This window comes from Pleurodeles waltl, chromosome 4_1 (genome assembly GCF_031143425.1).
Source record: "Pleurodeles waltl isolate 20211129_DDA chromosome 4_1, aPleWal1.hap1.20221129, whole genome shotgun sequence".
NCBI lineage: Eukaryota > Metazoa > Chordata > Amphibia > Caudata > Salamandridae > Pleurodeles > Pleurodeles waltl.
In genome coordinates, this window is record NC_090442.1 from 418,257,300 (window position 1) to 418,273,697 (window position 16,398).

General features: G+C 45.7%; 1 protein-coding gene across 1 annotated transcript in view; it reads left to right on the forward strand.

Annotated features, from left to right (window-relative positions):
• Positions 1-16,398, forward strand: part of DHTKD1 (dehydrogenase E1 and transketolase domain containing 1) — an 871,206-nt gene that overhangs the window by 71,502 nt on the left and 783,306 nt on the right. The window contains exon 2 of the mRNA XM_069228664.1: positions 5,056-5,211. Coding sequence (XP_069084765.1) covers positions 5,056-5,211 — 156 coding nt within the window. The remainder of the gene's footprint in view (positions 1-5,055; positions 5,212-16,398) is intronic.

The following is a 16,398-nucleotide window of genomic DNA, read 5'->3' on the forward strand; positions in this document are numbered from 1 at the left end:
GCCCTGTAAGTCTGCAGATCAAAAGTCCACTTTGCGAAGGCTAAACTACCTGATAAAACATTATGGGGCACCTGATGAGATCTAAACGGATAGGGGCACACAATTTTCAGTGAAAACAGTGCAGGCCTGGGCGCAGGAACAGGGACTTTGGTGGATTTTGCACCTTAGTTATTATCCACAAGCTGCAGGCATGATTAAGAGATATAACGGATTGGTGAAAGAACAGCTAAAAAGTTATCAGCGCATGACAGACTTGCACAATTGATTTGTGAACAAGCGTACACCCCCCACATTGAAGAAAGATCTGCCCCCCGATAACACCCAGAGAGGTGAGGGAGGATTTGGAAGCACAGGAAGAAAAGTATGGGTGAACCATCCAGGGAAAAAGCCAGAGGCATGAGAGATATTGAGTCAAGGGGTGGGGAGTACATATATTGTACTTTTAAAGAACCCTAATGTACCTGTATTTGTACCTGCAGTGAGACTTAGCCCACGGTCATAAACGATGACATCTGCGTCGATGACGTGGTTCCTGTTTGCAGTCATAATTACAACCGGAAGAGGTGTTTGGGTCCGACCGAATGTAGCAGAGAATGTCGTTATGGACCTTCATGTCACTTGTGCACCTCAAGCCGCTAATGTAGCTGATGACCAGGGAAATGTTTCACTTTGCAACGTGAAGGTACCTGGAGGCAAGTGGATGGCTGCCAAAGTTGTGACCTGGAAGGTAACTGGACAGCAAATCCGACATGCCAGCGGACTGAACGAGTTGCAGGGGACACCAGCAACAGTACAGGCTTTGGGTCATATGCTAAACATGATATGTAAATATTGTGATACCATTGTACATTTTACACCAGCACAGGCATACCCGTGTAAACCTTATGATCGCTCTGACAAATTATTTTACCAGGACATATGGTGGTTGTTACAATGAACAATGGAACCAAAGGAGTTCGATACCCCAAACCACCAGCCTTCATGTTTTATGTAACCGAAAGACGCATGGTCAGCAACTTAGGCAACGTTTCTATAGTTCGATATAGAATAGGATGTAAGCAAGCTCTGCTTGCAAGCATAATTAATCTTATTGTGTTACAGCTAAATATTGCCTAGGGGAATGTCTCAAAGTATGATCCATTATGTGCACCATGGACACCACAGTTATGGCCCTTGCCAAAGTTACGCATTAGAAGAGATCTAGGATCCTTGATAGCCGGGGCCACCGGAATCGGGGTAGGGGCCCTGAATTCTTTTGATATTGAAGCCATTAGGAACAAGCTATCTTCTACAGGATATATTATAGGAGAGGCCATAAAAGTAATTTCTCAATGGGCCCACACACTCACAAGAAGTATGGAAGGTCCTGTGTGGGTTGTATCGTGATTGGCAATGGCATAATTTCACTTATGAACAATTCAGAAAAAGATTTCAAAACACATAAACAGTGACTAAGGGCATCTAGTGCATACTATGGCAAAGCATTGTTAATCAACAGTATGCAGACTTTATAGCAGAATGGGGACAGCTTCAGGGTGAATATTGGAGACAACAATTGCATTTGCCTGAGGAAATATGGGTAAAGCCCATACAGTTTCACTGTGAGGAAGAACTGTGTTATGCTCTTTTTGATATAGCAAGAAGTGATCTTCCTCCTGACATATGATGCCCCTTTATATTGCTCCCCGTAGTGATAGGTAAAGAATGGTGGATACCTCACACTGACAAAAAGTGGATTGATCAAACAAATCACACTGTAGATCCCACTAGATGTGCAGAATGGTCTAAGGGCTGGGTATGTACCCACACTGGACGGGTGCTAGATCCATGTCCTCACACAATACCAGGAGAATGTGAATGGTTAACTTATCCTATTAATGGCACAGACTTATATCAGATAGGGACAGAGAGCATATGTTATGTCACTAATCATCCCTTACTTATTAACTGATTTATACAAACCACCGGAGAGCAAGTAATGTGTATGTGCAATGTTACCAGCATTATTGACGTAAGCACTCACATCTTGTACCGACTGATTATGGTGAACTAACCACATTTCAGACGCAAATGCGAGTGCAGTTAGAGAGGAACATCTTGCTTGTTGTAAAGCTACCCAGATTAGAGGCAATCAGGCACTACGCACAAGTTACCTTTGCTAAATTTGATATGGCAGTTAAATACCCAAGGATACAGCCACACAGATGACCGTAGACGGTAAACTGCTTATGCATACTACTTCACACATCCAGCAAGTAACTGAGCATCATTGGTATGACATCTTCTTAGGCTAGGCACCCGGAGCTACGAAGATGCTAAATATCGTGTTACATCCGCTAATTTGGTTATTGGTTGTTTGTGTTACGCTAATGACTATACTATGTAGACCATATGTACACACAAAACAGTTTTATACTAAGATGCAGGCGCTTAGAATAACGCTGACAAGTATTCATAGCAACCTAGCTAGCGGAATGTCAAAATAAATGATATCTGTTTCGCATGCATCGCGCTCATCTAAGGGGTGGAGTGATCAGTAAAGGGAAAGGTGCGGAAGACATTGTGACGCAAAGGGTTAATTAGCTTGAGCAGTGTAGATGAGCGTGATGCCTGCTGAAACCCGAACAACGTGGAAAAGTTTACGATATTAGTTTCAAGCTTGTTTGTGTAGGAGACTCCGTCTCAACCTTGAGAACGAGAGTACAGGGAGAAGATGGAATGAAAACAATGGCTGGGGCGGGGCAGAGCAGCCAAGAGACAAGTGCTGATAACATAGCTAAAATATGCCAGAAAGGGATAGAATCCAAGATATTTAAGCACTGAAGTGCAGGTGAGGGATTTGAAGCTCGCAGATGGGTTTGTGAAAGCTGCTATCTCCAAGCCCAGCGGTGCCCCCCTGTTTGCTGTTCAGAGACCGTGACGCTTGAGAGGGGGAGAGGTCCAAGCAGGCGGTAGAGGGCTTCCCAGCATTTCGTGGACTAAGTTAAGTTCCACACAGGGATGAAAGGCCATTGTTTCTCTGCTCTATCATTATGATTGATTATTATGCTTGCACTGTGTTTATAATCTGAAGTATTCAGCTTGTTTATATTTTGCTTTCTGAACACCGTAGTGTGAGTCTGCTGCAGTAATTGAAACATGCCTTCTGGTGTGCAGTAAATCAAAGCTTATCTGAAGTATTCAACTCGTTTATATTTTGCTTCCTAAACATCGTAGTGTGACGCATTTTGGTATACAGTTAATCAAAGCTTATATCTGTCAATGAACTCTTTGCTCATATATATACATAGATGCTCTTTTGTAGTGTACTCATATATAAATAGATGCTCTTCATTGCTATTTTTATTCTACCATTGTTGATGTGCTAAATGCATATATTTACCTGAAATTCTAGTAAAGCTAAATTGTATTCATAATTGGCGTGTGGTCCTTCATTGAGCGTCCTTATTGACTTATACCGAACAGTTGTCAACCAGTCACCTGGATAAGACAGGGCATAATGCCTAATGCACCCAAATCTGCATGTCCTGGTATTTTTCTGACACTTTTCTCCCTTAAATTCTGGCATGTTTGACTTGGTGAAATGTAACAGAAGATGCTACTTTAGTACACCCAGAATGTACCAAGGCCCCATTAGAAAATAAGTTGTTCTGTCTTTCCACTGTGGCACACTTATAATAAGGTGCATTGTGCACCCAATCATAGATTATGGTCTGACTTCTGGGCAGCTGCAAACTGGTGCCTGCAGGGGGGTGCAGAGACTGATGTCTCCCTTCTGCAGAGGAATGTGCTCAGGCCTTCCTCTGGGGTATCATGGACTGTGCGACAACTCATTGTGGTTCTTATTCCTGCACCTGATGGTCTCTTTGCCTCTGCGTCCACCTCCACTATGCTGTGTGGGCGAAGAGGCAAATTGTTTGTTATTAGTAACAGACCATGTGCTTGTGCTAATGGGGAACACGCCATTAGAACTGTGTGTCTGCTACAGATCAGCTCTTGCGAGCATCTGTGATCCCTTCCGTAATACGAAAGCACCACTGAGCGCAGAAAGTAGGCACACAAGCCTGTTGCTCCCCTCAGCACATTATGTAATATAACCAGAGGTGCAAAAAAAAATATATCATAATTCCAGTATGTGTTTTAACAGGAGTTACCAAACACATCAGAAATTATCAGGAAACTTTTATTTCGGGCCTAATAAGGGCAGTTTTTTTACACTTCCCAACTATTAAAGCAACACTGGGTGGAGCAACATAAATTGCCTGGCGACAGTTCAACTAGTCAACTTTGCCTTTGTGTCCCTAGCATCTGCCGTTCTGCTCACACTAGGCCGTCCTGTTGGCACAGTGGGTCCAGGATGTGTGGGATGTGAGCTGGCGGTTTCACCTTTGTTGCAGTGGGAGAAGTAAGCTGATCATCCCCCCATTCATGCTCCTCCTCCAGTGGCCTGGGGCCATGCTGTGTTTACCTACAGACGCTGGTGTAGTGTAGTCCTTTGCCTTTTTTTGACCACCCCTCTCCACCACTTCGCTGGGCTGCCGGCCTCTCTCACAAGTATGCCTAAAATGTCCATCTGTCCTGTATGCATATCTACACAATCTAGTAATTTAAATGTTCAAGGAAATGCTTCATTTACACTACACCCCGATATTCGTAGACGTTTTAGGGTGAGTAAAGTCTGTTTTCTGTGAGATACTTGTGCTCAATGTTGAAAGGAGACAGACAAAGAAGAAATATGAATAAGAAATGAACAAAGGCAAGAAGATTTGATGTATTTGTTGGCTTTAGTTTGGGTCTTAATCTACTCACACGAAACGTTAGAACAGATGAATATTCTTTTACTGTATCACGTTTATAGGTTGAGAACTGCTAAACATATGCATAAAGTTTCAATTTACAGTTGAATTCATCTGCTCTATTTGGAATAGAAAAAATGTTTTGCATTTATTTTTGGCGAAGAAACTGAGAATGGTTAGTTAAAGAAGCTGGACCTTTCATAAATGTGCCCTTTTGCTTTATATTGTGTTCCTGATCTAATGCATCTTTTTCTTTTAGTTGATCATGGTCTTGCTCGACTAGTAACCGCATACCGTGAACATGGGCATAAAGCAGCAAAAATCAACCCCCTGTTTGCTGGTCAAGCTGTGATCAATATGGTTCCTGAAGTTCAAGCTCTAACCGAAATTCTGCAGGGACCTTTCAGGACCACAGGTTTGTTTCTTTTTCATTTGTCTTATCCATTTGCTTGTTTTACGTTTGTTTATTGTTTTTATTACATTAATAGAAATTTAGATTTATTATTTAACATTCGTCTAGACATTGAGAGTTTTGATTTTGTGAACCACTATGGCCAGTACTTCCAACCGTTCATTCCTTCACAACCTCTTATTACCAGCCTGTATTGTGCATATACACATTGGTAAAATGAAGAAAAAAAAACACCTCTTAAAAGAAAACCATAGCATACTGGGACCAATCTGTTTCTTGTACTCAATAGCAGTAAATATTTAATGTGTGACCATAACAACCGTATTAGTTTTTATAGTGCTGCCTACAGCAGTTATGCAGTTTCCCAACACTACAAGTACCGAGTGTTAAGACAGTCCGACTTCTTAGTAGTAATTTTGTCTTCTTTAAAAAGATGAACATCCTTTCGCCTATACCATGATCATCATTTATTTTTGAGGAATGGCCTGTTGCTGCATGCTTCTACGTATGGAACTGATCTGCAGGTTATACACAGATGACAGTTATTAAATGCTGAACGCCAGTGAGCTGTTTTAAATCCTAGCTCATGTCTTTCATGATGTATTCACAATTCCGTGTTAGAACCAGAGGTGAGGATCATGCTCATCTTTCTATCCTTTTTATTAATCAGCAATATTCAAAGACCAAACTACCTTTCCAATAACTCCCTGGGAAAGGACTACAGAAAAAAATGAACAACTAATAAAACTTCTCCACTAGTGTCCATATAGTCCTGTTTCCGTCCTTGTACTTCCTCATTCTTTCCTGCTTTAGAGAAGATAAGTGTTTTTACATTCCTCGTTATTGTTGTTCTGTTGTGTGAAGTTATTTTTCCTCTGCAGCAACCGCGTCGTGGAGTGTGCTTCTTCGACACTCCACCCCGCGGGTTCATTTCTATCCCCACATTCCATGACAACAGCGGGGAGTGAGGTGAAGCAGCCCCTGGAGGGCAGGCTGCTGGCTGACGTGTGCTGCACGTCTCCTCTTTTCGGGGGCTGGTGTCTCATTTAAACTGAGACACTCGTCCCTTGTGCCTCACAGCTCCGGTGCCCTGGAAGGTGGGGTCCGTATGTAATAAAAATTGCCGGCGGACGCCTGTGGGCAGCTCTGTATTCCTTTGAGCAGCCTGCAGGCTTATCTACTACCACTATAGCGAAGGTGTACTGCACATTTCTCTTGCTGCTGCGGGGCTGGGCCCACGGCTCGCTCCACTCCCCTTATACTTCATGGGAGTTTGTCTCTGAGCTGGCACTTAATTCCTGGCTTTTCCCCAGGCATAGTCTGGTAGTGACTTGTCACCCCTATCAATTCCTGGCTGCGTCCAGGTCATTCTGGTGGTCAAAACGACCGTGATTGGGGCTACATTTTAGTCCACTGGGTAATTAGTTGCCTGGCACCCCTTATAATTACCGGTATAATTACTGGGCCTAGCTCTTGGAGCACAAGCATATTGCGGGGGATTTTTTTTTTATATATATATATATATATATATATATATATATATATATATTTATATATATATATATATATATATGTTCGATGGCATGTGTAGCTGCAGATACACATGCTGTGCACATCCCGCCATCTGGTGTTTGGCTCGGAGTGTTACAAGTTGTTTTTCTTCGAAGAAGTCTTTTCGAGTCACAAGACCGAGGGACTCCTCCCATTTCGACTCCATTGCGCCTGGGTGTCGACTCCATCTTAGATTGTTTTTTTTTCTGCCATCGGGTTCGGACGTGTTCCTTTTCGCTCCGTGTTTCGGGTCGGAAAGTTAGTTAGAATCTCGGAAAAAACGTCAGTATTGTTTGCGTTCGGTATCGGGTTAGTTACAACAGATCGACACCGAATTTTGAAGAGCACCGGTGGCCCTTCGGGTTTTTTTCGATCCCCCGTCGGGGCCTGGTCGGCCCGGCCACGTGTGACTTCAAGGCTGATGGAACGGACCCCATTCCGCTTCTGTCCAAAATGCCATAACAAGTATCCGTATACGGATCAGCATCTGGTCTGTAACTTGTGCTTGTCTCCAGAGCACAAGGAAGATACTTGTGAAGCCTGTCGAGCGTTTCGGTCGAGGAAGACATTAAGAGACCGAAGAGCCAGAAGACTGCAGATGGCGTCGCTGCCGACAGGACAAGAGCGTTTCGAGGAGGAAGAGGAAGCTTTCTCTTTCCACGAGTCGGACTCAGAAGAGCTCGAGGCCGAAGAAATGCCGAAAATCGTGAGTAAGACGTCGAAACATAAGACTCACGAGAAGTCAACAAAAGCCCAGGGGACGCCACCGCCAACAGGCCATGGCTTAACCCAAAAAATAGGTGACCGATCCAAGGCATCGAAAAAGGGCACGCTTGCGGCAAAGTCATCCGACTCTGGTCGAGATACCGCCACACAGCAATCTCGGACCCGAGACATCGGCTCAGAGAAATTTCGGCACCAGGACAGCGGCACCGAACAAGTTCGGCACCGAGACACCACCACGCCGAAAATTAAAAAGGTTTCTTCGGAGCCTAAAAAGACGTCCGAAAAAGGTTCGGTTCCGAAACATCCAGCCTCAGAGCCGAAAACAGGTTCCTATACAGAGGAACAAGGATTGTCCTCCCAAATGCAAAAACATAGATTTGGAGAGGAACTTGAAGCAGTAGAGCCAGACCATACTCAAAGAAGGCTCCACATTCAAGAAGACACAGGGAAAATAACCACTCTTCCCCCAATTAAAATAAAAAGAAAACTTGCCTTTCAAGAAAAGGACAAGCAGCCACAAGCAAAGGTAGCAAGAAAAACAACTCCACCACCATCTCCACCACCATCAGTGCACACATCACCGGTAGCAACTCCTCCACTGATGCACTCCCCGACTCATACTACAATGAGTCAAGATGATCCCGATGCATGGGACCTTTACGATGCTCCAATATCGGACAACAGCCCAGACTCGTACCCTGCCAGGCCGTCCCCACCTGAGGACAGTACATCTTACACACAGGTGGTCGCAAGGGCAGCTGCTTTCCATAACGTCACCTTGCATTCCGAACCAATTGAGGATGACTTTTTGTTTAACACGCTATCCTCCACTCATAGCCAATACCAAAGCCTACCTATGCTCCCAGGAATGCTAAAACATTCAAAACAAATCTTTCAGGATCCTGTTAAAGGACGAGCCATAACTCCAAGGGTGGAGAAAAAATACAAGCCACCGCCAACAGATCCAGTTTATATTACAACGCAGTTAACACCAGACTCAGTAGTTGTCGGGCAGCTCGTAAGAGAGCGAACTCTCATACCTCGGGGGACGCACCACCTCCAGACAAGGAGAGTCGCAAATTTGATGCTGCGGGCAAAAGGGTTGCAGCACAAGCAGCAAACCAGTGGCGCATTGCCAATTCACAAGCACTTTTGGCAAGATACGATAGAGCTCACTGGGATGAGATGCAACATTTCATAGAACACTTACCCAAGGAGTTCCAAAAAAGAGCACAACAAGGTTTTCGGGGGCAATATAGAGGGGGACAATTCCAGAAAAATAGAGGAAAGTTCCAAAGCCCCAAAACTCCTCAAAATAAGCAGTGACTTACAAGTCACACATCCCAATCACATAACACCTGTGGGGGGGAGACTAAGCCAATTTTACAAACATTGGGAGGAGATAACAACAGATACTTGGGTACTAGCAATTATCCAGCATGGTTATTGCATAGAATTTCTCAAATTCCCTCCAACAGTCCCACCGAAAACACACAGTATGTCAAAACAACATATAGATCTTCTAGGACTAGAAGTTCAAGCGTTGCTCCAAAAAGAAGCAATAGAATTAGTACCAAAACAAGAATTAAACACAGGAGTTTACTCACTGTACTTTTTAATACCCAAAAAAGACAAAAGACTAAGACCTATACTAGATCTCAGAACATTAAATACATACATCAAATCAGACCACTTTCACATGGTTACATTACAAGAAGTAATCCCACTGCTCAAACAACAAAACTACATGACAACACTGGATCTACAGGATGCATATTTCCATATACCAATACATCCTTCACACAGAAAGTACCTAAGGTTTGTATTCCAAGGGATACATTACCAATTCAAAGTGTTGCCATTCGGAATAACGACTGCGCCAAGAGTTTTTACAAAATGTCTGGCAGTAGTAGCTGCACATATCAGAAGGCAGCAAATACATGTGTTCCCGTACCTAGACGATTGGTTAATCAAAACCAACACGCAAAAACAGTGTTCCCAACACACAAACTATGTCATAGAAACCCTACACAAACTAGGTTTCTCAATCAACTACCCAAAGTCACACCTTCTGCCGTGTCAAACACAGCAATACCTAGGAGCAACAATCAACACAGTAAAAGGAATTGCCACTCCAAGTCCACAAAGAGTCCAAACATTTCACAATGTAATACAAGCCATGTATCCAAAACAAAAGATACAGGTCAAAATGGTAATGAAACTGCTAGGCATGATGTCTTCATGCATAGCCATTGTCCCAAATGCAAGGCTGCACATGCGGCCCTTACAACAGTGCCTAGCATCACAATGGTCACAAGCACAGGGTCAGCTTCTAGATCTGGTGTTGATAGATCGCCAAACATACATCTCGCTTCAATGGTGGAACAGTATAAATTTAAACCAAGGGCGGCCTTTTCAAGACCCAGTGCCACAATACGTGATAACGACAGATGCATCCATGACAGGGTGGGGAGCACACCTCAATCAACACAGCATCCAAGGACAATGGGACATACAGCAAAGACAGTTTCATATAAATCACTTAGAACTGTTAGCGGTATTTCTAGCGCTAAAAGCATTTCAACCCATAATAACCCACAAATACATTCTTGTCAAAACAGACAACATGACAACAATGTATTACCTAAACAAACAGGGAGGGACACACTCGACACAGTTGTGTCTCCTAACACAAAAAATATGGCATTGGGCGATTCACAACCACATTCGCCTAATAGTACAATTTATTCCAGGGATTCAGAATCAGTTAGCAGACAATCTCTCTCGGGATCACCAACAGATCCACGAATGGGAAATTCACCCCCAAATACTGAACACTTACTTCCGAATTTGGGGAACACCACAAATAGATCTATTTGCAACAAAGGAAAACTCAAAATGCCAAAACTTCGCATCCAGGTACCCACAACATCAGTCTCAGGGCAATGCGCTATGGATGAACTGGTCCGGGATATTTGCGTACGCTTTTCCCCCTCTCCCACTCCTTCCATATCTAGTAAACAGGTTGAGTCAAAACAAACTCAAACTCATACTAATAGCACCAACATGGGCAAGACAACCTTGGTACACAACACTACTAGACCTTTCAGTAGTACCTCATGTCAAACTACCAAACAGACCAGATCTGTTAACACAACACAAACAACAGATCAGACATCCAAATCCAGCATAGCTGAATCTAGCAATTTGGCTCCTGAAATCCTAGAATTCGGGCACTTACACCTCACACAGGAATGTATGGAGGTCATAAGACAAGCTAGGAAGCCTACCACTAGACACTGCTATGCAAATAAGTGGAAAGGATTTGTTTATTACTGCCATAATAATCAAATTCAACCCTTACACGCATCTGCAAAAGACATAGTAGGATACTTACTACATTTGCAAAAGTCAAAACTAGCTTTCTCTTCCATAAAAATACATCTTACTGCAATTTCAGCTTACCTGCAAATTACGCACTCAACTTCATTATTTAGGATACCAGTAATAAAAGCATTTATGGAAGGCCTAAAGAGAATTATACCACCAAGAACACCACCAGTTCCTTCATGGAACCTCAACATTGTCTTAACACGACTCATGGGTCCACCTTTTGAGCCCATGCACTCGTGTGAAATGCAATACTTAACGTGGAAAGTTGCATTTTTAATTGCCATCACATCTCTAAGAAGAGTGAGTGAAATACAAGCATTTACCATTCAAGAACCATTTATTCAAATACACAAAAATAAAGTAGTTCTACGGACAAATCCAAAATTTTTACCAAAAGTAATCTCACCGTTCCACTTGAATCAAACTGTAGAATTACCAGTATTCTTCCCACAGCCAGATTCGGTAGCTGAAAGAGCACTACATACATTAGACATCAAAAGAGCACTAATGTACTACATTGACAGAACAAAACCTTTCAAAAACCTCATACAGGAAATAAACAAGGCATTGCTAGATGGATAGTTAAGTGCATTCAAACTTGCTATCTTAAAGCTAAAAGAGAGCTGCCTATTACACCAAAGGCACACTCAACCAGAAAGAAAGGTGCTACCATGGCCTTTCTAGGAAATATTCCAATGAACGAAATATGTAAAGCAGCAACATGGTCTACGCCTCATACATTTACCAAGCACTACTGTGTAGATGTGTTAACTGCACAACAGGCAACAGTAGGTCAAGCTGTACTAAAAAGATTATTTCAAACTACTTCAACTCCTACAGGCTGAACCACCGCTTTTGGGGAGATAACTGCTTACTAGTCTATGCACAGCATGTGTATCTGTAGCTACACATGCCATCGAACGGAAAATGTCACTTACCCAGTGTACATCTGTTCGTGGCATAAGTCGCTGCAGATTCATATGCGCCCACCCGCCTCCCCGGGAGCCTGTAGCCGTTTAGAAGTAAATCTTGAACATTTGTACATTTGTAAATATATTACTTTAAAATTCATTATATACATACGTATTCACTCCATTGCATGGGCACTATTACTAGCATACACAACTCCTACCTCACCCTCTGCGGGGAAAACAATCTAAGATGGAGTCGACGCCCATGCGCAATGGAGTCGAAATGGGAGGAGTCCCTCGGTCTCGTGACTCGAAAAGACTTCTTCGAAGAAAAACAACTTGCAACACTCCGAGCCCAACACCAGATGGCGGGATGTGCACAGCATATGAATCTGCAGCATGTGAATCTGCAGCGACTAATGCCACGAACAGATGTACACTGGGTAAATGACATTTTCCATATACATATATATATATATATATATATATATATATATATATATATATATTAGAGAAAATAAATTACATACCCTTCAACCAGTCAGTAGTTTTTCGCTCAGTATGCAGGACGCCATTGTGGAGGAGGAGGAGGAGACCATTTTGGTTCTCCACACTGATGATGAATTCTACAAGGTGGTGGACGCCTCTAGATGTTTCCTATAATTGGCATATGTGTGCCCGGTTCCTTTTAACCAGTCTGCCCCCACCCCAGAGGTGCTTCTATAGACTAACCGGCGCAACACCTCCCGAAACTCTGGATGGAGTCGGCAGTGGACGTGACAGCGTTTTACAGGGTTAACATGCCTTTCTAAAAAGGGCTGCCCTCGGCAGATCATCAGTCTGAGGGAGTTCAATGGCTGGTTTGTCTAACGCCATGTCAAGGTGGAGGGGATCCACTTGCTTTGCAACTTGCTACATCTGCACGACTGGATGGAGCATATCGATCTACAGGATGCTTATCTGATTAGCCCCTTTTGCCACCTCATCGCTGTTTCCTACAATTTCAGTGTAACGGCTTGGTTTACGAATTCAAGGCCCTGCCGTTTGGGTTTTCCTTGGCCCTCTTGTGTTTCACCAAGGTTTTGAAACCCGTGGTGGAACATCTTTGAGCATATGAATGTTGCCTAATAATTTATCTCAAACAATGCCCATTCAGGTTGAGGGACCATCTTCAAAACGAGATCTCCCCCGTGGAAAGTCTTGGGTTCCTCATTAACGCCAAGAAGTCTCTTCTGACACCTTCCAGACAACTCATTTTTCTTGGTTTTGTCATTGATTCGGTGAACAAGACACTCAGCCCGCCACCTCAGAAGATAGCCAAGATCTGCAGGGAATTGCAGAAGACTGTATCCAGGTGCTCAATCTCTGTTTGCAAGGTGGCCAGGATAGTAGGGCTCCTGGCTCAATCTATTCAAGCAGTCTTTCTGGGCTCTCTACAGAGCTCTACAGAGGCCCAAGGCCTTCCACCTTTGCAGGGGCCTCCAGTATTCATAACAAGTTCCTCTGATGAAGGAGTTTAAGTCTGAGATGTGGGGGTGTGGCCTGGCCTTCCCGCAAGATGGCCGCCACATTGTGAGGCTCTGCCCGGCAGGGGACCTAAACGTTGAATTTCTTCTACATCGCAGCCGCCCGCCCTGTCAGCATCGACTCAGGGAGGCTGCCGGTTGGCTTTGGCTGCTGGTCGGGCACTGAGGGCCACGCCGCCTGCCCGGACTCGCTGTCTGGGTGGGTGCGCGGAGCGCGCAGGCCACAGCTGTGGCTGCCGGCCTTTCAGATTGGGGCCTCTCGGGTGAGTCCCGCGTGTGGGGTGGCCCTTTATTATTTTACTTGCCTCGCCCCTGTGATCGGGGGCCTGAAGCCTGAGTGAGGCCCACTCGGCCTGCCGGGCCGATGCACCACTCTCCTGCTGCCGTGGGGCCCTGTCAGCAGCAGGATCGGGCCGAGGACTCTCATGGGGGCATTGGATCGTGCCGGCACTGGAGGTTGGGGGTCTTTTATTGCTGGCGACCCCTTATTATTTTAAATGCCTCGTCCCTGTGATTGGGGGCTGAGGCCTAAGTGCCGCCCTCAGCCTACCGGACAGACGCTCCATTCTCCTGCTCCTGTGGGGCCTGGTTGATGGCTAGTTTGGGCCGCGGGCTCCCGCGGGGGTGCTGGATTGTACCAGCTTTAGAGGCTGGGGGCCTCTTATCGCTCTCCTCTTGTGTTCTGGCGAACTGGGGGGGGAGGGGGGGCTGCTGGCGCCATGTGACTGTGGGGGCTCCTTTGTGCCATCTGGGGGTGTGGATCCCTCCCCCCTCCTTTTTAATTCTATTCTTTATTACTTCTCAAGGGACCCCACTATTGACGTCCTGCGGGGCCTGTTCGGCGGTGACGCTAAAGCCGCGTGGCTCCGTGGTTGGAAGGGCTGCTGTTTTGGGCTGCTTTAGTTGACTTTTGAGACTGCGATCGGCTGTGCAGTGATGCACGCAGGCCTGGCTTTGGTGCCCGGCGCCCCTTCTTCCTCCTGCCTTGTTGTGGGGTGGGTGGCCGGCGGGAGTGGGCTCCCGCACGGACCTTCTGTCTTCAGGTGGTATCAGTACTGGGCTGACGTCTACTGGTGAGGTGCGGTGGTGCCCTTTTGGTCACCGACCTGGTCGGCCGCGAAGAGGATGGGGAAAGCTGACCAGAAGCAGCCTTAGCTCTCTTTTGAGGGTGGGAAAAAGAAAAGCATCACGGCCTGCCAGTTGGATGACCTGCCGTCCGAGGAGGAGACATCTGCGTCCTCTGTGAAGGCTATGTTTTTAGACCTCAAACATAGCCTCGCTAGCATTGACGCCAAGCTTGACCATCTAACGGAGCTAATGGATCATTTACAGGAACGGGTAGATGGTCACGAAACAGTTGCTGCACATGGAGCGTGTGCTGGAGGTGATCCGGAATAAAAACGAGCATCTTGAGGCCCGGTCTCGCCATAATAACATTCGCATTTTGGGCCTCCCGGAGTCGACGGCCATGGGACGCATGGAGGACTTTGTCGAAACCATGCTCTCTACGCTATTCCCTGGCGAGCTCTCCCAGGTGTTGGTGGTGGAGAGGGCCCACAGATCTCTGGGGCCACGGCCTCTGCCGGGGGCTCCAGCGCGCCCTATTATTGTACGATTATTGAACTATAGAGATATGGACACAATACTTAGACTGGCCAGGGAGCGCAGGCCTGTTGTGTATAATAACACTGAACTGAGCATCTTCCCTGATTACACTCCTGGGGTGAAGGCTGCCCATAAGGCCTTCTTGCCGGTCAAACATGCCCTGAGCCAGACCGATGCTAAATACTTCCCCATTTACCCGGCTAAACTGCGAGTACAACATAGGGGCCAGCTGCATTTCTTTACGGACCCAAAACTGGCTGCTAAATATGTGACCCTAAGAAAGTGCTGTCAGAGATCCCGCGGGCCACAGGCGGAGAGGGAGGTTCTTTGAGTGACAATGACTAAATACATTCTTCTGTTTAGGCCCCACGTGACCTTGCCTGATGCTGTGCGGCATGCAAATTTGTAGTTGGTTTAACTGAAGTGCGGTCTGTTCTGCTATATTTCCTTCATTGCTGGTCCCCCTACCCTCCCTTCCCGCCTGGGATGGTTCTCGGGTGGCCTTGTTGACGCCCCATTGGATGAGTCCATTTAAAATGTTTGCTATTATGTTGTGGGCAATGCATTTGGGGATGGTTGGGATTCTAGCACTGACCCGTTTGGGGGGTCAGCGTGGGTGGGGGTTGGTAATGTTCTGTGCTTGGGTCACTCTTCACGTCTCTTTTCTTTCACACCTGTTCCCTTCCTTGCATGCTGCTGATGCCTCTCTTGTGATGATATGGGAGATGTATGTTTAGATAGGGAGATGGAATGGCGCGAAAAAGTGTGACGCCTGTGCGCTGCCTCACCTAGAAAGTTTGTGGGCTGAATGATGGGCACCAGATGCGATTGATATCGGCCTATATGCAGTGATGCGGTTGATATCTCCATGCTGCAGGAGACTCACCTGGTGAAAGCCGCAAAACACCGGCTGAAATCTGGTTAGATTGGTGAATGGTACGCTGCAATGTATTTGCTATATTCACGAGGCGTGGCGATTCTGATTCGGAAGGGGCTGAAGTGGTGCACTGAGAAGGTATTTGTAGATCCGAACTGTCGCTATGTGATGCTTTGTGGCACACTGCTTGCTAGACCATGCAAGTTGATATCGAGATACGGCCCAAATACTGATGACCCAGAATTTTTTGGGGAAATGAGGCGGCTGATTGACTTGCTGGGCCCCGGGTCCCTGCTGTGGGGGGCGACTTCAATGTGGTGCTGGACTTTGTGGCGGATCGTGAAAGCCAGGCTAGACTACAGCATGTAGCGGCTGCCAGGGCTCTTGCTCTTGTGATGGCTGAGGGTGCTTTGGTGGACCTGTGGAGGGCAAAGCGTGGAACCAACAGGGAAACGTACCTGCGTCAACTATGTGCATGGTAGTTGGTCCCATATAGACAGATGGCTCAGCACCAGGGATGTTGAGCTCTGGACGCAGTCAATTGAGCATAAGGCCCGTATTTTGTCGGATCATTTGCCATGTTGGAGTTGGTTGTTCCTGG